This window comes from Capsicum annuum, chromosome 1, assembly GCF_002878395.1.
Source record: "Capsicum annuum cultivar UCD-10X-F1 chromosome 1, UCD10Xv1.1, whole genome shotgun sequence".
NCBI classification, from domain to species: Eukaryota; Viridiplantae; Streptophyta; class Magnoliopsida; order Solanales; family Solanaceae; genus Capsicum; species Capsicum annuum.
Window position 1 is genome coordinate 178,603,115 of NC_061111.1, and position 23,405 is coordinate 178,626,519.

The following is a 23,405-nucleotide window of genomic DNA, read 5'->3' on the forward strand; positions in this document are numbered from 1 at the left end:
CACTTGCACCTCATTTTAAAACTCTTTTGTCACCTTAGGCCCAAAGCCCCATGTAACTAAAGGTATTTATGTCTTTTCATTTTAGTTAACTCTAATAGTATAAATAGACTAGGATAAAGATTATTTGGATTGGACAATATTTATAGGTGAATATTTTAGTGAGTTTGGTGGGTTTTATCTTTTGTCTCTTAATTAGATCTCTCTTAAATGTCTTTTGTTAAGACTATTTATGTATAAGTTTAATTCTTCTCTTGAATTTATATTTGTTTGGTCTCTAATTTACTTCAATTATGAAATTGTCTTTTCTTCTTTTCTATCTCCACTCAATTTCTTGATTATCTCTTTGAATCTCTCCATCTTATGTCTTGTTTGACATCATGAATCATATCGTCATTTCCTGGGGTTTGATTATATTAATTCCACAATTTATGACTATATAATTGATTTTGATTCAGTATATGCTTTTAAAGCTTATAGCTGTATTTTCATAATTAAAAATGAACTTTGCATGTAGAGAGGTTCGTCTAACGGGTTGGGGTTAGGTCTCATCGTGGCTTAGGCAAATTGGATCGTGACATGATGACTATAAGCTCCTTAAACAATTAAGAGCAATTTTGTTCTCCATAAAAGTATGGAAGTAAACAGTCTTCAATTTAGTGAGTACACATTTCTCCAATTTAATGCTCAGTTCTTTCTCAGCATTAAACCGAGTATGAAGGGGAATTGCAATCCTTCATTTGCTCTTGTAACTAAGCTAACTATTGTCTAATAGTTGATAGGTCACAATCCATCCTACAGAACTATGGTATTTAGAATCTTCAGGTCCCTCTTTACATTTTTAAGCTTATTCTACACTCTTCTTACATAGAGCACTAACAAGCTTCCTTCAACCATCTTTATAAACCACCTCATTTTCCACCAAAATGTTCATTGTTCAACCCAGTGTTCTTTGAGTAGCATTCTTCCGTGGCCACCAGCTCGAAATGGAATGGAATAGTGGAATAGCGGCTAACGCGTGCCAACATATTTTTGAGTATTGTACCCATAATTCCTTTATATTAGACTGCCTGATTTTAACTGTTCCATTTCATTACTCCCCTATAAATTATCGTGGTTATAATTAAAAAATGATTTGGGAGATCATAATAAAGAAATTCAGTTGACTCTAGAGAGAAATAATGCCATTTTTTGGGAGGGAGAGAGTAAAAAATAACACATTATTTTAGAAAAATATCATGTTACATGATCACTCATCTAAAAATTATTTGACTACAAAATTCGGATACAAGAGCTGCACTTCTAAAAAGGGAATTTTGACAACAGAGATACAAAGAAAATATCGTGCAACTTTTTGCTAATCGGACTCAAACATCCAAACTTAAGTAATTTTTATTCATACACCTGTTGATCTGTTGGAGTACTCTTGAACCAATGATGCAAACAATGATGGCCTTTCAAGCAAGGTAGCTGGTCTCTCAAATTCCTTTGCCCATCCTGCCAAAACCACAACATCATTAAAAACTTGAAAATGGCAAGAGCAATCTTCTTGTGGACTCTAAAGATTGTCCTATAGTTTATTTACTGAAAATTGGTAAGTTGTTCTAGAAGTGTCGAATGTAACAAACAATCAACCAAAAAATGAGTTACATAAGTTAAATGAATCATCTGCATACTGTGTTCAATCCTTTGAAAGACTTACCATCATCTACAACGAGCACACGGTCACAGTCAATCACAGTTGGTATTCGGTGAGCAATGGTGATAATAGTGCAGGCTGCAAAGTCCTCGCGGATGATCCTCTGGATGACAGCATCAGTTTGAGAGTCAACAGAAGCTGTTGCTTCATCCATGAACAGAATCTTACTTTTCTTGAGCATGACTCTCCCTAAGCAAAGGAGTTGCCTTTGTCCAACACTCCAGTTGTCTCCACTTTCTACCACTGGAGCATCAAGTTTCTCAGGCTTTGCTGCTACCACATCTTTTAATTGGCAGCGCTCAAGACTCTGCCGATACAAAAAAGAGTTAAAGAAAAACCTATACAAGATTTCATATAATCAAGTGTTGTGGATGCGTGGAAGTCAAGAAATTAAGTATTTAATTACTATTATAAAACAATAAACAATAAGAAGAGTAGAGAGAATAGAGAGAGTGATTCTTATTTCTTCTCTTATGATTGTAAATACAATAAACAAAACCCCTCTATTTATAGGGAAAATTTACTCCTAGTCTGCGTAAAAGACCATGTTTTAAATATCAAAGTAGATCTTGATAGACATTCACTATAATGTAAATACATTTATAACACTCCCCCTTGAATGTCTAATTGGTAGATAATGTGCCTCGTTAAAACCTTACTAGAAAAAATCCAGTGAAAAAAAAATCTAGTGAAGGAAAGAGAGTACACATTTCTAACAATACGCATATAGGCTGCCTCATTAAAAATGTTACAAGGAAAACCCGGTGGGACAAAACCTTGAAAGGGAAAAAGAGTACAGAGCGTATTTGCTCCCCCTAATGAGAACATCCTTGAACTTTTGCATCCCGATCTTGTGCAGCATCTTCTTGAAAGTTGCAATTGGAGAAAATTTGGTGAATAAATCAATCACATTATCAATTGAACAAATCTGTTATACGTTAATATCATCATTCTTTTGTAGCTCATGTATGTAGAAAAGCTTTGGCAAAATATGCTTCGTTCTATCTCCATCTATGAATCCTCCCTTAAGATGTGCTATGTATGCTGAATTGTCTCTGTATAAAATTGTGGGTAGATTGTCATATTTCACACCACATTTTTCTCGAATGAGATGTATCATGGACCTCAACCATACACATTCTCGGCTTGCTTCATGAATAGTTATTATCTCAGCATGATTCGATGAAATGGCTACGATAGACTGCTTTGTATATCTCCAAGATATGGCAGTACCACCACATATGAACACATAGCCTATTTAAGACCAAGTTTTATACGGGTCAGATAAGTACCCAACATCAGCATGACCAATAAGATCGGGACTGCAATCTTTAGAATAAAACAAGCTCATGTGTTTTATCCCATTTTGATGTCTCATAGTAGGAGCAAAAATATACCTTGCTAACAAATTAACTGAAAAGGCTATTAGGCCTCGTAGTATTTGCAAGGTACATGAGTGCATCAATTGCACTAAGATATGGTACTTCATAACCAATTCAATTCGATATATTTCGAATTTCAGCAAATAATATATTGCTTTGAAAACTCTCCAAGAGTTCCAATGATGTTCAAGCAATAAGCTTATACAATATAAGAATTATAAATAAATTTCCCAGAAACTTTTATATGCTTCAAGCATTTTGAATCCTTAAAAATTTTTCACATAAGTTTTGTCAAGTGACAATATTCAACATTTCATGAGTAACATCTTCAAATATCTGGACTGCAAATCAAATAAGTTTAATACTTACCAAGATGCATCCTTTCATGTCACTTGATAAATGTTTCTATGTTAGCATGTTTACATTAACGTAGAATTAAGATCCTCGTAATCTATCACAATATTGTGTCAAAGATATTGATGATATATCATTTAGCATCGGTTCACAATGCGACATAACATTTGGAGATCTCATCACTTTATTATTTTCAGGTACATGAACCTCTCATAAGGTTTCATGAAGTGTTATGTCGTAGGCTCTTCAAGAGCACATTCTTATTATGATTATTTGCTCCTTAATTTTCAAGGACTATTTCATTTGAAACCGATCAGTCTACCACGCTTCACGCATGCATAGACATTGTCCTTTAGGAACACAAAATAAAAGCACTTGCGCTTAATATGAGATGTTTTCAGCATTTGACTTGAATTATCTTTTGGATGAAGATATGGTGATAATTCCTAACATATTTCATAGCGCTTATAATCTCCTCTTAATGTTAGGAAAACTAACATACATCCTCTATTTCGTATACCGTACATCAAAATTATTAGGTGGAATAATTGGTTCCCGACCTTGAACCAATTGAGAGGCAAGAAATAATCATAATTTATTGGTCTAATGCATACAAATGTTATTGCAATATATCATATTTTAGACGAATACATGAAGTTTTGTTCTCATTAATAATGGTTTAGCTATTTATCGAAGGCATTCAATGTCAAACCATCATCATCAAGATAACTTTCTTGATTGCACAATCTGAAAATTATGTTCTTAACTCAATTCTATTGAGCAAGCAACTTTATGAATGTCAAACTGCAAGTTGACAGTGAATGTACATGTGATCATCTTATTGATGCATCTTTTCAACATATCACATGATAGATGAATGGGCCCTTATTCACCTTTTATAATTTTCAGATTTGAAGGGATCCAATCCCAATATTAGTTGATCCAACCAACTTATCATGAGAACAAACGACATAAACAATTCTTGAAGAATCTTCTAGTTCTTCAACACATGCACATCTCTGAGATGTCACAATCGTTCATATCAATTTATAAACTCTTATTCTAGTAAACTCCAAGTTTACCATGACATGTACTTTTTCTTTAGTAAATTTCAGATTTACTATTACATGAATAAATTTCAGATTTACTACTTCAGAAGTAGATTTCAAAATTATTCAACCTCTTTCGGAGGTGAGTTGTGATACAATCACAATCAAGTACACATTTGCATTAATAAGTTTCTCATTCCCCAAGAATGGAATATAATCGTGCCTTAAGCCTATCAAATTATGATAGTTTATACCCTCTTTAAAGATTTTACTACTTCAGAAGCAAATCGAGGCATACATATGATGTAGAGAATTTTTCTCTAGCATATCTTATAATCATATAAGCATGTGAAAATATCATCACTTTTGATGATCATTATTATATTCGTGCATTCAATCATTTGTCTTCTTTCAGACATATTATGCACTGCTACCACATACATCTCAAGAATGAAGTAAGTTGTCATATTTCAGACTTATCATATATTGCTACCACATTCACTTTATGGAATAGAGCATATTCAATGGATCGAATTTCATGACTTTTCACTCAATACTCATTATTTTGCCTTAGCCATCACAATATCATCAATATGGTGTATTGAGATTCAAACTCAATATTTTATCCATATAAAGGCGTCTTAGGCATAAATCAATGGGACTTGAACCCAAATATTATCATCCCTTTTGATAATATTGTTCTTGAGGAATGAATTTAAAACATAAATAGTGCCAAACCAATTATTTTTCCTCAAATCCAACAATAATTATATCATTAATAGAAAAATACAAATAACATAAGGAATTACTAACCTTGACTTTTAGATTTATAATGTCACCTTATTTGGCAGAGTCTCGTGCTGATAACGTGTTATAAAACAATAAAGAACAATAAGAAGAGTAGAGAGAATAGAGAGAGTGATTCTTATTTCTTCTCTTATAATTGTAAATACAATGAACAAAATCCCTTTATTTATATTGAAATTTACTCCTAGTCTGAGAGTAAAAGACAGATGTTTTAAATCCTAATAGATATCAAAGTTATCTTGATAGACATTCACTATAATGTAAATACATTTATAACAATTATTATTTTAAGTAACTTTATTCATTATTCTAGAATAAGATTTTATATCCTACTTTCATCAGGATTAGACTTTCTATAAAGGGTTTTATTTTTTCTACCTTCATAAGGATTAGATTATTGTTGTAAAACTCCTATTTAAAGGGATTTTTACAGAAACAAATCAATAAGTCGTATTTCAGCAAAAAGCAAGAGAGGGAGTTCTCTCTCTTCTTCCATTGAACTCTAAGATTTCAGTCTTCCTTTAACGAGCTAAAGAGATTGGAGTTCTCTCTTTTATTAAACTCTAAGGTTTCAGTCTCCCTTTAACAAGTTGAATTTATATACATCGTCATGTGAATTGATCCTTTCCATAAAGATCCATAACAATTTGGTATTAGAGCGTAACACAATGGGCGATGAAATTAATTCCAGATTTCGGAAAGAACGTGCAATTAGAGAAGCCCTAATGGACTCTAAAATTGTTGCAGCAATGGAACAACACCTCGGCGAAAAAATTGGTCAACTCATCCAAGAACAATTGTTTAGCTTGGAAATTGGCTCCACAAAACCAGCAACCCACAGACCAGTGTCGAGTAGCACACCGACGACGGGCAGATCAACAATTCCTACTACTAACGACAATACACCATCTATTCAACTGGCCGACCAGAATCACCCAACAAATGGTAATTCCAACTCAACAGTACGAAGGTATGTAAAGATGGATTATCTTACTTATAATGACACCAATGACCCATTAATTTGGGCACATAAATCAACATACAATGGGAGCGGAAAAGGTTGGAGTGACTTGGTTTCACATGTTCGGAGGAGCAGAATTATGAAATTACCATCTTAAATAAGCAAAGGGCCAAATGAGTTGGGAAGAATTTCCCAAAAGTTGTTTCCAGCGAGTTAGACCTGCTGAAAGTAGCAACCTGATGAGCGAATTAGTCACACTCCAGCAAACTGATAAGTTGAAATTTATCAATGTCAACTTTAAGAAAAGTTGGCTTGGGTTGGAATCGGATTAAGTTGATGCTACTCCAGATTTTCAGGATGACTGCCCTGAAATTTGAGCTTAAGGACAAGCTCTTTAAACATGAGGGAAGTATTGTTGTGGGGGCGTGGAACTCAGTTAATTAAGTATTTATTATCATCTTAATTAGTTTTATTTATTATTTATTTATATTTTAAGTAGCTTTATTTACTATTCTAGAATTGGGTTTTATGTTTCCTAATTTCATTAAGATTACTCTCTAGAATAGGATTTTATTTTTCCTACTTTCGTAATGATTAGACTATTGCTGTAATTCTCCTATTTAAAAGGATTTATGGAGAATAAATCAATAAGTCATGTTTCAGCAAAACAAAAAGCAAGAGATTGAAGGAAGTTCTCTCTCTTCTTCCATTGATTCCATTGAACTCAAAAGGTTTCAGCCTCCCCTTTCCCCATTAACGAACTGAAGAGATCGGAGTTCTCTCTTCTATTGAACTCTAAGGTTTCAGCCTCCCTTTAACAAGCTGAATTTATATATATCGCACTGTGAATCGATCTTTCCATAAAGATCCATAACATCAAGGTTTAAATAATCTTGCAAGAAAGAGACTTACATGATTTGACGGAAATTCTAAAAGATATGATATCATTAGATGAAAATTCTTTACATACCTTCCATATTTCATCATCTGAATACTGTTCTAGTGGATCAATATTGCTTCTAACTGTCCCTTGAAATAGAACTGGTTCTTGAGGAATGATACCGAAGCGTGATCTAAGATCATGAAGTCCTAGCTTGCAAATGTCAACACCGTCAATGATGATGGTTCCAGATGAAGGTTCCACCAGCCTAAAGAAAACTTGTATGAGAGTGGACTTCCCACTTCCAGTCCGGCCAACAACGCCAATTTTTTCTCCTCCATTAATTCTAAGAGAGATCCCTTTCAGAACCAGTGGTGTATCGGACCTGTACCGAACCTGCAAAGAAGACGCATATGGTGTTCTTTTTAAAGCATTCAGAGGCAGGAGAGACCTACAGGGTGAATAGGGATCTATAATGATGTATATCATCTAAGTATTGTTTTAAGCAATCATAAAAGCTTTAATCCGTTAACTTTGTGACAAGACAAAAAAGCTCAAAAATGATTCATGAATTAATAGCATAGGTAGTCATGCTAGTATCACCTTCAAGTTATTGATCTCAATATCACCATGATATGGCCAATCCAAAGATGGAAGACAATTTGCTATCCTCCATGAAGCTTCTGATGGTATTCTTATGAACTGCTTTATCCTTTCAACTGAAACCATTCTGTTCTCAACCGTACAGCTCATGAACACGGCATAAAAGAGCACACTATTTAGAGGCAGTCCATAGGATAGTGCCAAGCCAACGTATTCTAGTGACAGATAAAATGAATAAATCAATTAGCAATAGAGAAATTTGTGATCGATGCATTATAAATTCTCAGCAGTTTGTCTTAATCTATTCACAGAACTTTATTTCTCTACTAAATGCATTTATATCAGTATCAGGGCAAGGAGAGCTTAATTTAATTATCAAAATGGGTGTCCACATTATTTCATTGACAATGAAGTCAAACCAAAGCTGAACTAAGAATTTCACCTGGTGGGATAACAAAGCTTGGCAACACGACCATGATAGTGGTAGCAATGCAGATCAAAATACTACCAATAAACTCTAGGCGAAGACCTAGCCACTCATTTGATGCACTGTTGTGGAAATCCATCCGTAGATTAGCATTGACCCTCTCAACATTTCCTTGAAAGAACTTATCCTGCTTCCTGAAGCAGCGTAAAGTCATGATGCCTGATATGGTTTCAGAGAAGTGATGGAGGATTGGAGCTCTGGTGATTGAACCAAGTCTGGTTATTTCGCGCGAGGATGCAATGTAGTATCTCTGTGCGCCAGATGAAAAAAAGGAAAAGGAAATTTACTACGTATGCAATAGTAGGAAATAACTACCTCAACTGAAATTATGCCTGTCTGACCTTATCATTCTTTGAAGGTATAATACATAACTTGACCTTAAATCACATCTATGACCTCCAACTTTGGGAGTGCACAAGTAGGCCCTTAAACTTGTATAAAGTTGAACAAGTAGACACACATGTCCTATGTGGCATAACACACATAGGACGCTATGTAGGACAAGAATTGGCCATGTAGGACGCCACATAGGACATTTGTCTACTAGTTCAACTTTTTACAAGTTTAAGTGCCTACTTGTGCATACCCAAAAGTTGGAGGTCATAGATGTGATCTGAGGCCAAGTTAAACGGCATGTTTATGTATTGTGCCTTCTTTAAATGATGAACAATTAGTTTCGTTAGAATGTTTCATGTGCTATACCACCAGAAATTAGAAATTGGTGTCTGCTAGGCCTTCCAATGATTACTGTAGCTTAATGTACTGGCGTTATATTTTACCTCTTAGATTATATCATGTATATTTCAACTACATCTAGCATAAATATATAACACTATTGGTGATGCAGCATATCCTGGTGGCAGTTAAAAGAAACTAGCTATGACATTCAATGCAATGCTAAGCATAGAATGAACGGTGAAGAAATGAGGTTGGAAGATGGAATTATCCAATAGCAGTAGAGACAATCAGAAGTTATCTTACCCGGTACCAGATATTGAGCCAAACTAGGGGGATTATAAGGAAGATAGTTGGCCAAGCACTCACGCATGTTATGAACAGCATGCCAACTAATGAAAAGTAGATCAGAAGCACAATACTTAGAAACAGTGGAATCATAAAATCAACATATGCCTGATCAGTTGATGCCTGAAAAACAAAATCATCCATTAGATCAGTGAAGCAAGATTCTACACTTGTCATAAATCAGAATCTGGTGAAGGAAGATACTGAACTCGACTTAATATTCTTCCTGATGGAGTAGTGTCAAAGAATGACATTGGAGCATGCAGTATGCTATCGAGAATTTGATCGAAGAAACGTTGAGCTGTTTTGAGACCCAAAAACGCGACAAGAAATGATCTGCCGACCACAAAGATGCAACAAATGACAGCTATGAATGAGTAAACCTCTATAAATAGAGAAGGATTGAATATATGGTCCTCTGAAGTTTCATATGCTAGCCAATAGTCACTCAACATAGTGGACCCTTGCCAAAATAAAGAAATAATTACTACAGCTGCTACTCCCCACCATCCAAAAGCCTCTGTGAAGTACTGCTCGTAGACATCAAAACTGACATGACCAGTCTCTCTTTCCTCATCTTTGATAAGCTTGGAGCTACCTTTTGGTTGTTGGTCTAAAGAACTGCTTCCACCATTAGCCTCCTCTTGACATTTCTGGTGGGGTGACTTTGGCGTTAGTTGATGAGGTGATTTTGGTGTTTGCAGGTCGCATTCACCAGAAGCACCAGTGCTACTTTCCATGAGCTCCATTGAGTTCTCATGTGCAGCAACAAGATCACCAAAATCCATACCCGCTTCTAAAAGCTCTTCATATTTGCCAGACTGCACAATCTTACCATCTCTCATGACCTGTTGATGTACAAAATAATGAAGTTGCAATTTCAGTGGCATTTTTTGAGAAAAATAGAAATGACAATTCATCATCTTTTGTAAAAAATGCATATGTAAAATAGAAATCTTTCAATTGCAATATTAATTTGTTCTTCATTTTCTTACTATATGAAGAGAATACTAAAGCCTTCGATATACTTGATTGAATTGCTATGCAAAATAAGTCAATGTGGTGCTTACCAATATAAGATCTGCATTGTGCAAGAAGTCAACTTGGTGAGTGACAAGAACAATAGTCTTATCCATCAAAGCTCCCCTTACACATTCCTACACAGACTGATATCAGTTACATAGCATAGTTTTTTCTCATTCATAAAATTTTACTGCAGTAACTATGCAAGAGAAATAACAGCTTGCTGATACAATCATTTTCCTGTTCCTTTTCTCGGATACACGACTTTACCCTCAAAAGCTTTAGCAAGGGCAGACTTCATGTAGCAACTTATGCAAAAAAAAAAAAAAAAAAAAAATTAGAAGGGAATATCAATTGGAATTGGAGTGACCTTAAATATTTCTGACCCAGTTTGAGCATCTACAGCGCTAAAAATATCATCAAGAAGATAGATGTCGCGGTCCTGATATACTGCTCTTGCGAGTTGTATCCTCTGCTTCTGACCTCCGCTGAGGTTGATTCCTCGTTCTCCTATCTCAGTTTGGTCTCCATGTTCCAGAATTTCGAAGTCTTTCTCCAAGGAACAAACCCGGAGTACATCTTTGTATCTTTTGTCGTTCATTGGCGAACCAAACAAGATGTTTTCTTGGATACTACAATTCTGTATCCATGAGGTTTGGGCAACATAAGCAGTGCTTCCACAGACTCTGACCTGTATGTTAGGACAAGTGTAAGAAACTACAACAGACTGGCAGTAATAATTCAGAGCTAGTGTTAGCCAGTATTAACACGCCCAAACTCAATTAGTTTGCTTGCTGCAGAATCACTGAGAAGTTACCAGCGCAAAAGAGAGATAAAACAAAATTGAAGTTGCTAGAAAGAATAACAAAAACACAGCTAAATTCTCATAACTTAGTAGGAAAAAGGTGATTTTACCTCTCCCGATAACTTATGAAGTTCACCAAGAATTGATGCCAACAAAGAAGACTTTCCTGATCCAACCATTCCAACAATTGCAGCAAGTTCCCCCTTTCGAATTTCAACATTTATGTCTTTCAGAACAATTTGATCACCATCATCTTCCCATGAAAACATCCCATCTTTCACCTCCACCGCAATCCTCCCACTACAGCCTTCTTCTCTTTCGACAACTTTATGATCCAATTCACGGCTTGTCATATATCCATCTAACCTACCTAGAGATATCATGGCTTGTGAAAGCGACATAAGGGACTGGGGGAAGGTTCTGATAGGATCCTGTAAAATTCTGAAGACTGTTGTTGCTGTGAATACTGTCGCAGCATCTAAAGGGATTTTGAAAATGATTGCAGCTCCAAATGTAAAAGCTGCTATGACCTGTGACATACTCCACAGTACTGACAAGTTGCAAGAAAGCAAGTACATAAACTTACTAAGCCAACTAAATTCCTTATTACGTAAAGAGCGGATTTTTTCTTTGAAGTGTTCTTCCCATGCCTGAAACTTGATGACACGCATATTTCCCAACAGTTCATTTATAGCCTTCATCCTTGAATCGCGCTTCAACATCAACTGGAGCTGGAACTGATTGTTTTTGCGCGTCATCCACAATGTACTGATCATAGCTCCAATAATTAAAATAAATGCAGCGAACATTGAAACACCCATGTAATAATACAAGAGAAGTAATGAAGCTCCAAGTTGTAATGGCATCAGCCATAGTGAATGCAGCTGTAACATCATGTCAGAAAGCTGTTGGGAATCAACAGCCATATAATTCACTATTTGTCCAACACCATGAGCCTGTCTAGAAGAACAAGTCAATCTGAGGCCTTTCTTGTATAAAGTAGTGATAAGGGATGACCGAATCTTCATTCCAAGCATCTGAGATTGGAAATTGAAGTGATGTGACGTAACAACTTCAATTACTTTGGAAACAAATAGAACCAGGACTAGATAATACCCCTCATAAGGGTTTGATCTATCCCCAGAAGTAAAATTAATGAAACTCTGGATTAGAACTGGTCCAATATACATAACAACCAACTGTACTATCGCAAGGACACTAATTATAACAATGTCTTTCCAGAAACATCGGAATAATGTCATTAGTACAGGATACTTCACATTTTCACCTGGCTTAGGCCAATTTTTTTCGAAAAAATCAGCCATTCTTTCAGCTCTAAAATCAGGTGGAAGCGAAGGCACTTCATCTAACTTTAAAGGGGATTCGTATCCTTTACTAAGCACTGGATTCATCCAATTCCACACCAATCTAGAGAACAGCGAAGCGGTGCCATATCCACTCACATTAGAATCCAACTCATCTGTTTCTAGCCTAGAATTTCCACCATTTTCCAGTTGGCTGGTTCTACAAATTCCAGATGATCCTCTTATAGCAGCAACAAGAAGACACAAATACAAAGGGAAGCAAACCAAGACAACTATATCATCCATTCTCAAAACCAAATTGTCTCCAGTAAAGAACAGACGAGCAATAGCAGTAATTGCAAAGAGAAGCACTATAGCATAACTCATCCCCCAATAGACACGAAGTGCCATGGGATGAGAAACAGCAACAAATCTCCTCTCGTGTACAATCAAAACAAAAATAGCAAAATAAGTTACACCATGAATTAGTCTGAAAAAAGCCTCTGTTATTTCCCATCTTGATTGAACACCTTGACTAAAGGCCAACATGCAAAGAACAGAATTACATATGGCTAAAAGAGCTGTCACGACTAAAGATCCATAGAACCAAAAGGTGACCCTAAATTGAAACCTTTCATCACCACCTAGTAGAGGTTTATCAAGAGAAGCTGTTGAATTTTCATTCTTGATGACAAATCTTGAACTTAACTTTTTAACAGCTAGTACAAGTAGAACAAACAAGAAAAGCAGATCAACAGAAGATAACAGAATCCTCTGAGGACATGGTGAAAGAAAAATGAACTTAAGCCATTCTATAACAACTAAGACAAAAGAAGTATTATCTGAGGAGTGGGTAGAAGAAGCAGAACAATCAAGATTTGTGAGCCAAGAATCAGCTACCATGATAACTACAATTTAGCTCACTTGTCTCTTGTTTCCTGCAAAAACAAGAAGCAAAAGAGCTCCAAGAAAACTAATCAAATATCTGTTAAGAGAACAAGATAAGTAACTATTTTTTCTCACACACATAACCTTGGCATGAAGAGAGAGAGAGAACTTGGCATGAAGAGACAAGAAGTTTTTTTTTTTTTTTTTTGGTACATGACAACAATTTACTAACCATTTTTCATGAAAGTTTATACCATCTTTAACATTAATTATATCATAACATAATCAGCCGTTCAATAATTGCGAGATTTGATTTTGTACTCACATGGAAATATCACTTTAGTCAATGCTCCCTTCCTGCAATTTAAGTGGCCCAAAAACATTCAGATTTTTAATATTCGTAGGTTGTATGATTATAAATTACATTTTATTGAATGTAAGAGAAGAATTTCTAAAGTTAAAGTTATTTTAATTATAGAAACATATATTATTTTGGAATAAATTACAACAAATTAATATCATATAAATTATGTTTGAGGGAGTATGTTTCCCAATAAAAGAAATGGTAGATCTATAAGGAAGACATATGACGTTTTTATAGCGATATTTTCTTTTATTGAAATTGTAAGTGAATTTTAAAAAGTTTTTTTTATTAATATCAAAAACAAATTACTTTTGATTCAAATTACTTGTATATTAAAATAAAAATGATAAATCAGATTCATTATGAATCTTTTAATTTAATTAGGCATTTTACTATTTTTTTCGTCTCATTTGATATGGTGTGTTTTGATTAAACACGAAGTTTAAGAAATAAAAAAAGGTTTAACAATGTTTATCAAATTATCCTTTATTATAAAATATAGTATTACTATTTTTAATTAGTGAGACTTTATGAGAGGGATCAATAACAGTAAAAGTAAAATTGTAATAGTTATCAGATAAAAAAAGTGATATTATTTTTGGAATATTCATTATTGTATTTGAAATTTACAAAGTTTGAGTTAAAGATGGAATTTTATTTGGCTTCAAAAGTTATTTAAAATAATAAGTAGTATTTGTTTGAATGTGATTAGATACAACTTTATAAAAAAAAAAAAAATCAAATTTAAATACAACGTTAAATTAAACGAGAAATTTCTATGATTAAATATTAATTTTTAGATTAAAAATATATAAAAGTTAATCTAAAAATAAATAAATAATTTTTATGATCAAAGAGTAATTAAATTTCAAAATCAACTCTGTAATCATATAGTACTACACTTTACTAATGTGCTAGATACCTGTAAGTTGTGGAATCCGAAAGTAGAGAAAAGCATCTTTTTAGTGTTGGAAGATTCTGTCAAAGACATATGGGCCGCTAAAAAAACATATTTCCTCACTTTCAAAATAAGTAATATTTTAAGAAAAAAAAAAATATATATATATATATATATATTATCTAATTCAAAAGAATTAAAAAAATTATCCTTATTGTAATATATAAAATTTAACATGATTAAAAATTTATCTTTCTTTAACATATTTAATTAAGGAAAAATAATAATATTTTTTTATTTTTTAAAAAATGAATAATCATCTAAAAGAGTGTTCAACCACAAAACACTATTTATCTGAAACGAAGGGATTAAAAACAATTTTAGAAACAGACAAATTAAGGCAACACTATAAATGCATATACGAGTAAGCCGGTTTGTTAGTAAAATAAAATATACTCCCTCCGTCTCAAATTAAGATAGCACATTAATTAAGAAAAATAATTAATAATATAATTAATTTATCATAATATTTTTATTAAATGATATTTATATTTTAACTTGAAAAAAAATAATTAATACAAGAATAAAATATGATAAAAATATTATCTCTTCTTAATTAATTAAAAAAAATTAAATTAAAAAATTTGAGACGGATGATTTAGAAGGAAGGGAGACCATAAAACTCAACGCAATGAGCATTAATTAGTCTGCATCGGTAACTCAGATTTTAGCCCTTCTAGACAGTGTGAGTGGAGTATAATAAGTATATCATTAAAAAAAAAAAACGAAATTACTTTCTCTATTTCATATTAATTCTCTATTTCATATTAATTGATCATCTTATTAAAAATAATAATTTATATTAATTGATCACCTTACTAAATTAAAAAATATTAACTAAGTTTTTCATATTATTCTTATAATTAATTTTTTTTGAAAGTTTTTACATTTATTTGTAAAAATTTTAAGAAATTCTAAAGAATGAATTAGTAAATTTCCTTTTTAAATTTATTATTTTTTAATTATTTTATCTATAATCTATAATCTATAATTTATAATTTATATTTATATTTATAATCTATATCTATAATCTATACCTGTATCTATATCTATATCTATAATTTATTTATAATACATTAAAAGTGTGAAGGGTCTTAGAAATGTTGTTTGAACTTTTTATCCTTCTTTAAAAGTTTTTTCTTTAGATAAAATCATTTTTTCACTATTTTTTCTAATATTTAAGAGTTGAAAATTAATTAAAAATATTTATAAAAAAATTCTTTTTTATTCGAAGTCATCAGAATTTTACTATTTTTTTCTAATTTAAAAGTTGAAACTAATTAAATATATTTATGATAAAAAATTTCCTTCTTAAAAGTCGTCAAAATTAATGAAAACTAATATTTTTAATCATTAGTTTAAAAATTCTAAACCAAATAAATTTAATTTTAAGAAGATTTAAAATACAAGAAATAAATATAAAATCTTTAAAATAAAAAAAAAATTAAAAAGTATCAGAATTTAAAAGTTTTAAGTATGTAATAAGAATGTAATCAATGATCTTTCTTAGTTTGTGACTTTGTGGCAACAAGGAAAGAAGGTACTATATGGCAAACACAAAGTAATGATTCACCAACCATTTGAAACTTCTGATGGTAAAATATATATGTATATATATTTATATTTATACTATTATATTAAAATATAAAAAAAAATAAAAATAAATTAAACTTTTATACTTTATTAAAATTTCTACAATTGATAAAATTATTTAATTATAAATAATTAAATAGTATATGTGTGAGACACGTATAATTAAATTAGTAACATAAAATATGCACACGTAATATAAAATGGAGAAAATACTATATTTTTCAGATTATTTGAATAGCAAGATCACTGAGATACGACAGAAGAAAGGTTGGCAAGTAGGGACTATGAAAACGTTATTATCTAAGACAAACACGTGATAAAACTGTACCAAGATCCCCACCCAACTCTCCCCAACTAACAATAATATGATTTTATATAGAGAGGAGTGTGCATCAATTGATTTGGTTTAATTTTGTGTATTATTAATTTAATTTATTAATTTTTAATTTATAAACATGCTAAATTGATAATTAAATCAGTTAGATATTCGCTATCAATTTTTAATATTTAGTGATTTGATTTTTTTATTTAACCGATAAGAAAATACTTCCTAAATTTTTCTTTATTTTCTCTTTGTTTTCTTTAATTTTACACAAAGTAAAAGAATAAGACAACAACTATACAATACAAAGATAATAAGGTATGTATATACAATCTAAAGTCACTATTATATAAGTGGGAATAAAAATATAATTTTAATATAATCTTATTAGATTATCAGTTTAACCATTAACTAAAACGATAGCCCAATAAAAAAATTTATAAAATCGTAAAAAAATCGTTAACCCAATAACCCAAATATCAATAAACCAATAACATTTTTATCGACTCAATTTATTAGTTAATTCAATTTTTGCACGCCCTTATATATACGGTAGCATAATCGTAAGAAATATACAGGATGTCGGGTTCAAAATACTAATATTAGGGCTGTGGTTGGTTTTAATTTTTTCATATTTAATTGGATAGAGTATTTAAAATTTCTTACAGATCTATTCTCATTCAATTTAAGAAAAATGATTTCGCTGTATAAAATAAGAACAATATTTTCGAAACTATCTTTAACCTCATCGTCTGACCTCAACATGCAAATCTGGGATTCAAAATTTATAGGTTTTTTGGGCAAAATAAAAATTCAATGTAGTGAATTGAGGGAGTTTGAACCTACAATCAAGAGGCCAGCAAATCCTTAGCAAGCTCCTTTCCTCCGTTGGGCCAATAAAATACTTCATTTATAAGTTCCGAACTTATAATTCTCATATATTTACTAGATTTCTCAATATAAATATAAGATCCACATGAAAGCTACTGGGTTCTCGAAAACCCCCACTCACTTTCCTGAATTCACCCTGCTCGACCCGCCACCTAACTATCTGATCCTGACTTGAAACTTGAATAGACTTCTAACTCTAAGTTGGGACCCAACTCCTAACATGAATGTGATATCCAACCTCGATCCTAATCTCAAGCTAGGATCCACCTCTCAACCTTAACCAGTGACCGGTGATCCAAATTAAGCCCCCTCCTCTGATCGGGGACTCTACTTTCGAACCCAACCCTAAGTTGGGGTCCAAGTCAGTTAAGTTAAGTTCAAGTTGGGTATCGATTCCGCATTTAGGTCGGGAGTTAGGTTTTGGATCGAATCTCGAATTAGTAGAACGGAGTCGATATCGGGGTCGTCTGGGTTGGATCTCAAGTCAAAATTGAGGTTTGAGCAAATCTTGATTGGGGTTGAAAAATGAATCTTGAGTCTCGAATCGAGGTTGGAGTTGAGATTGGGTTAGAGTTAGGAGTCGCATCTCGGGTTGAAATCAAGATTAGGTCATGGGTCGATTTTATAAGTCGGGGTTGGGAGTTGGTTCTAGAGTTGAGGTTAGGATTAGGTCCTAGGTCGGTGTTGATATTAGGGGTCACAATCGAGGCTAGAAGTAGTTTGGGGTAGAGGTCGATAGTCGGGTCATGAATGGGGGTCGGGGTTAAGGATTAAGGTTAGGGTTGGGTCTTAAGTCGGCGTTAGATCAAGAATCGTGGTTGGGATCAGTTGCCAAGTCCCCTGTTAGGATGAGGACAGGATCTAATCGAGTTCAAAGACGTGTCTTGGTCAGCGTCAAGATCAGGTAAGGTCTCGATTCCGGAAAGGGGTCAATTTCTTTTAATAATATTTTCTCGTATTAGTTAAACACTTAAAAATAAGTAAGAAAATTACTTTTTCCAGGAAAACATATTTTAGAAAATATTTCCTTCCTACCAAACTGTCATAATCCAGAAATTGAGGTCATGATGGCAACTACTTTAACACTAGTCTTAATAAGTAAGTCAAATCCCACACACACAAAAAAGACAAGTAAGCGAAATACGAAAGAAAATCTATAAATGAGAGACTTCCAGAACAAATTCAAACTATAATATATATATATATATATATATATATATATATATATATATATATATAACATAGCAAAAATCTGAGTAATATACAAAATCTTCAAAAAATAGTGTCATAAGTAGAAAGAGCATCTAATACATAGTTTGAAAACTAAAAATACAAAGTATGTTTTTGAATGCTAATAAAGACAAGATAAAGAGAAATAAAAATTGAAACATAGCTCCGAACAGAAAGCACACCAGGTACTCCAAGATCAGCTACCACCGCACAAATCAGTGAATACAGCTAGTACTCATATTGAGGTCTACATCAAAAGAGCACAGTGGGAGTGAATACGGTCCACTTGCACTCAGTAGGTATCATAGGCCGACTGAGCAAAGTAGAAAATAATACAAGTCAAATATACTATGAACACATCACCTGAAAACTGAAAAGGTTTTCAAATGATAGCTCACACCGTCTTTACTAACAGTTCTAATGTATAAAGACAATAAAAAGAAAACTAAATACACAAGAACAACACATAAGGAAAATACAACAATGTAATGCAATGCAATGAAATGAAATAATGATATGATAATTATAAATATAAGTCATCGCATGACTTTTTATATATACCTTTAGAGACATTACCCATGGAAGGTTCACAACCCATACACCTTCTCATATCTCAATTTACCTTTTGCTATGGTCACGATCAAAAATTTTAAAGTGTTTCTCCTATGATACCAATTTTGATGAATATAGATGAATAAGATGATGATGCATGTTCATAAACACATCAATATAATGGTAATGAATCAACTCAATAATGGCATAAATAAGCTCAAATCTCCTCAATATGATAATAGCCATGATGTGAGCCTTCTCAACATTACTAAAGTGAATATTCAAGTAAACATCAATAAGATTATCTCAAAAATTTCTTTCCCAGGTCTTACTATCATGATGAAGACAAATAATGTTCATAAAGGCCTATAATATCTATTTAAACCTCCCGCACAGATAACACAACAACAATAATAACAATTAATCCACAAATAAGATTTTCAGTGTCAAATAAAACCCCTATTGATGCATTACCATGATTATATTACGCCAAGTCAACAACAATAAGCCCTACAAGGCATACAATAATAATAATTCTAAAATACTACACCCTTGACTAAATTTCCTAACTTATAGCATACTTTACAAGAAAGTTAACTACATAATCCAATCTAAAGGAAGTTAAGTGATAACCTACCTCGAAAAGTTAAAAATTCAAGTCTAAGCCTTCAACATGGAGCTTTTTCTTCACAAAAGGTCTCACAACGAGCTAAAACTATCAAAAACATAATCTACGCATCAAAAGAAAGCCAATGATACCTATATTAGTTATTGATAGCTAATTAGTGCTTCTTTAATATAATAATATGTCACTTATTGGTAATATTCAAGTGTATTTTTCACAATGATATTATTAGCCATAATATGGAATTAAAAGTGGAATTAAAGGTGCATTACTTAATTCCTTTTGAATTTTTAGTGGCTTTAAGGGATTTGCGTGTTTATCATTGTATTCATTATGGTCCATTTTTCAGCCACTATGTACTGTACCTTTCTCCCACTTTACTTTTATTTGTTGATGACAATTACTTTTGTGAGTTAGTGGAAAAAATATGAATATAAGTTTCTTATAACTCTGGTAACTTATATCATTGTTCTCTATATTACTCTTGTAACATATAGGTCATTGATCTTCCCTCTTTACTATCTCTCTTTCATTCTATTCAATACAAGAAAGACTTCCTCACCTATAAATAAGTTAGTCTTGCATATTTTTCCAAATACAAGATAATATAGAGTTCACAAAAGTTAGTAAAAAGAGAGTTTATTAGTTGAAGAAAGGTGTTATTTTTTATGGAGTTCTGAATTCAACTCTTGTCTAGAGTTTTTTGAGTTGTTCTTTGTGTGAAGGTTGTTGTATCCTGGAGGGGAAAATTCAAGAAGATTACTTCTGGATCGGTGAAAACATTTGCTATAGTGGGCTTGAATCTCCTTAAAGAGAGCGAGATATCCGCGCCTCGACCAAGAATAAGATATTATTGTATTTTCTTCATTTCTTTTATATTTTTCAATTGTAATTTTATTGTAATTTCACCAACAGTTATATTTGAATTTGGTCCAAAATTAGTTCAAAAAATAAATTTTAAAACGCAAAGGATAAAATTGTAATGTTATTTTTAAAATATGTTCTCAAAGTCAAAAGGAATCTCTGAGGCAAGAAGATTTGAAATTTGCTATTCAAATCAATAAACTCATTTTAAGATTTTATCGGAAAAATTCTCAAATTCAAGTTTGAAAATAAGATTAGAAGGTGGTTTGAATATATAATCAATGAGAATTAATGGAAATTAATGAGATTAAGAGTTTGGAGCTTACCCAAACTCAAATGGTGTAAAAAACCCTAAAAATTACTCCTTTTCGAAGCTTAAAGGTCCAAAACGGTGAAAATCATGAAAATAAGGTATTTATACTTTTCTATGAACAATACCTCGTGAACGCTGTCAATTTTTCATGTTTGTGAGGGTCAACAGTGTGTGGGCCAATTAAATGGCTTTTCTGATCACGTGAGCCACTTTCATTCGCGAAGGCTGATGACTCGGACTTATCCCGTTCACAATGATCAGATCGTGTTTATAATGAAGAGGAAAACCCGATTCGAACCCGATAACCCTTTGAAATTGTGGATACTACCTCGCAATTGTGATGAAGGAGATTTTTTCTCCACGTTTGCAGTCATGTATTGCGTTATTGAAGAAGATTTCATGCACCAGATATCAGTTGTGCACCAGTTGAATTTGCATTATTTCAAATCATTCGAGCAGATCCTCAAAATTCATTTGAGACTCCACATAAATAAATCATATATGTTACTAGCTATTTTCGATGTTCCGGACTCAATAGAAACTTCAAATTTTTTAAAAAGAGATTGTTTATAATAAATTAGCCCCAGAACCCTTTATGACTTATTTCACTAGTTTTCGAATGAAGGATCCAAACCTGAACCAACTCCACTACTAGTTCAAAATCAACATTTTGATTAAATAAAACTGCCCAAATCGATATGACATCCAAAACTCAATATGTTGAGCAAAGTCAAACTAATGACTTTTAAATCCTCAAATGCTCTCAAACTTTTCGAACCACTACTGAATACATAGTGGACCGTGTCAACCATCCCTACAACTCACAATTAATATGTAACAACTACAAGGAATTAAAAATGACTAAAACATATAAAAAAGGAAAAATCACAACTATGATTGTTACACAAACACACCCTAAGTGTTACTATTACGTAATTCACTCTTTAACTTATATTAACTTACTGACGGTATATAAAAGTTAAAGGTTTCATTGTCCATGTGTTTTCCTGTGATAGTAGGTTAATTACTTTACTTTTTCAATCTACTATCTTTTTTCTCCAAACTGATATTCATTTATAATATAAAAGGTCAGTAAGCAACTTTATCGATAATCCAACATGGGAAGTTTCTAGACCAAGAGACTTCATGGAATAGTGATAAAGCTACCTTAACTAATCTATGGTTACAAGGATTATCACATCTACTTATATATATAAAATCTATATCATCCAGATAATACTTGAGATGTCAAATATCCTCACACACAATAATCACATTCTAAGAGGGAGTTGATTTTTGATTAAGTACTAAGCATTTGAGTCATCATTGATGAATTTGGTAATGTTATTATCTTCTCTCAGACTTGATCCATCGTAATTTGGATTATTTTTCGAATCGTTAATGATTCAACTATCACGATTTTTCCACCAAAAAAAATTGAAACATCACAGACATTAGGTATCATCCTTCAAGGCTACCACTGTGATACTCATTTTCCGAGTATTGAGAATCATGCGTGCATCCACATAAAGCAACACATTTTCTAAAAAAAATCATTAGTGAGGCGTGATTAGTCACAACATGTTTCTCCTTTCACTTATTGTTTGCACCATTTATTTCATTTGTAAACTCATGAAAGTCACATAAAGATCTAGTTAAAATTTAGTATCAATCCCTAATAAGGAACTAAATATGTATTCATTTCTACCTTTTCAAATCACCCTTAAAATAGATACTGACATTTGCAATGAGGTATTAGTATCAAGAATTTTTTTCATCATCCAAAAATAGTTTATACCATCAAGCGAAAAAATTAAAATTAGGTCCAAGTCATTCATTGAATTGGGATTTTTTTATATATATATATATATATATTTATGAATCTACGACATTTGAAAAACGTATATTTTAATATCTCCGACTTCAATCCACAAATAGGACAAGTTAAATCTATGATTTGGATTCTCTTTGTGACAATATCTCTAACTGATAAAGTAATTGTGATGCATTTTCATACAAAAATGTTTCAACTTATTATTAAATTTCATGGATCAATGATAATTATTAAAAATTTAGGAAAACGATGAAAATTACTTCCAAGCCGACTACCCAAATTTTTATTATTGACAAGGAGTAGTTTTGTTAGGTGGTAACTAGACTTCATTTCATACTTAACAGAGTTTATAAAATGCCAAATAATTCTGTCATTTCCCCTAAGAGATATTGGAATGGTTAGAATTAGGGGTGTACAGATCAAACTTTCAAGTCAAATCAAATCGACAAACCAAATCAAATCGATAAAAAAACCGACTTATGATTTGGTTTGATTGGTTTGACGTTAGAAAAAAAATCGATCATTCTTGGTTTGGTTTGGTTTGGTGTTAACCAAAAAAAGTTAAACCAAACCCGACTCAAACTGACATAATATATA

The 23,405-nt window shown here is 32.4% G+C and overlaps 1 protein-coding gene across 1 annotated transcript; it reads right to left on the minus strand.

Moving 5' to 3' along the window:
- Positions 1–1,203: 1,203 nt before the first annotated feature.
- Positions 1,204–13,642, minus strand: LOC107842026 (ABC transporter C family member 4). The gene is made up of 10 exons (XM_016685835.2): positions 11,181–13,642; positions 10,636–10,956; positions 10,313–10,399; positions 9,452–10,090; positions 9,201–9,365; positions 8,175–8,469; positions 7,733–7,947; positions 7,220–7,525; positions 1,700–2,003; positions 1,204–1,494 (listed from the first exon to the last, which is right to left on the minus strand). The coding sequence occupies exons 1-10, from the start codon at positions 13,275–13,277 to the stop codon at positions 1,394–1,396; spliced, it is 4,530 nt and encodes a 1,509-aa protein (XP_016541321.2). The 5' UTR covers positions 13,278–13,642; the 3' UTR covers positions 1,204–1,393.
- Positions 13,643–23,405: the final 9,763 nt, after the last annotated feature.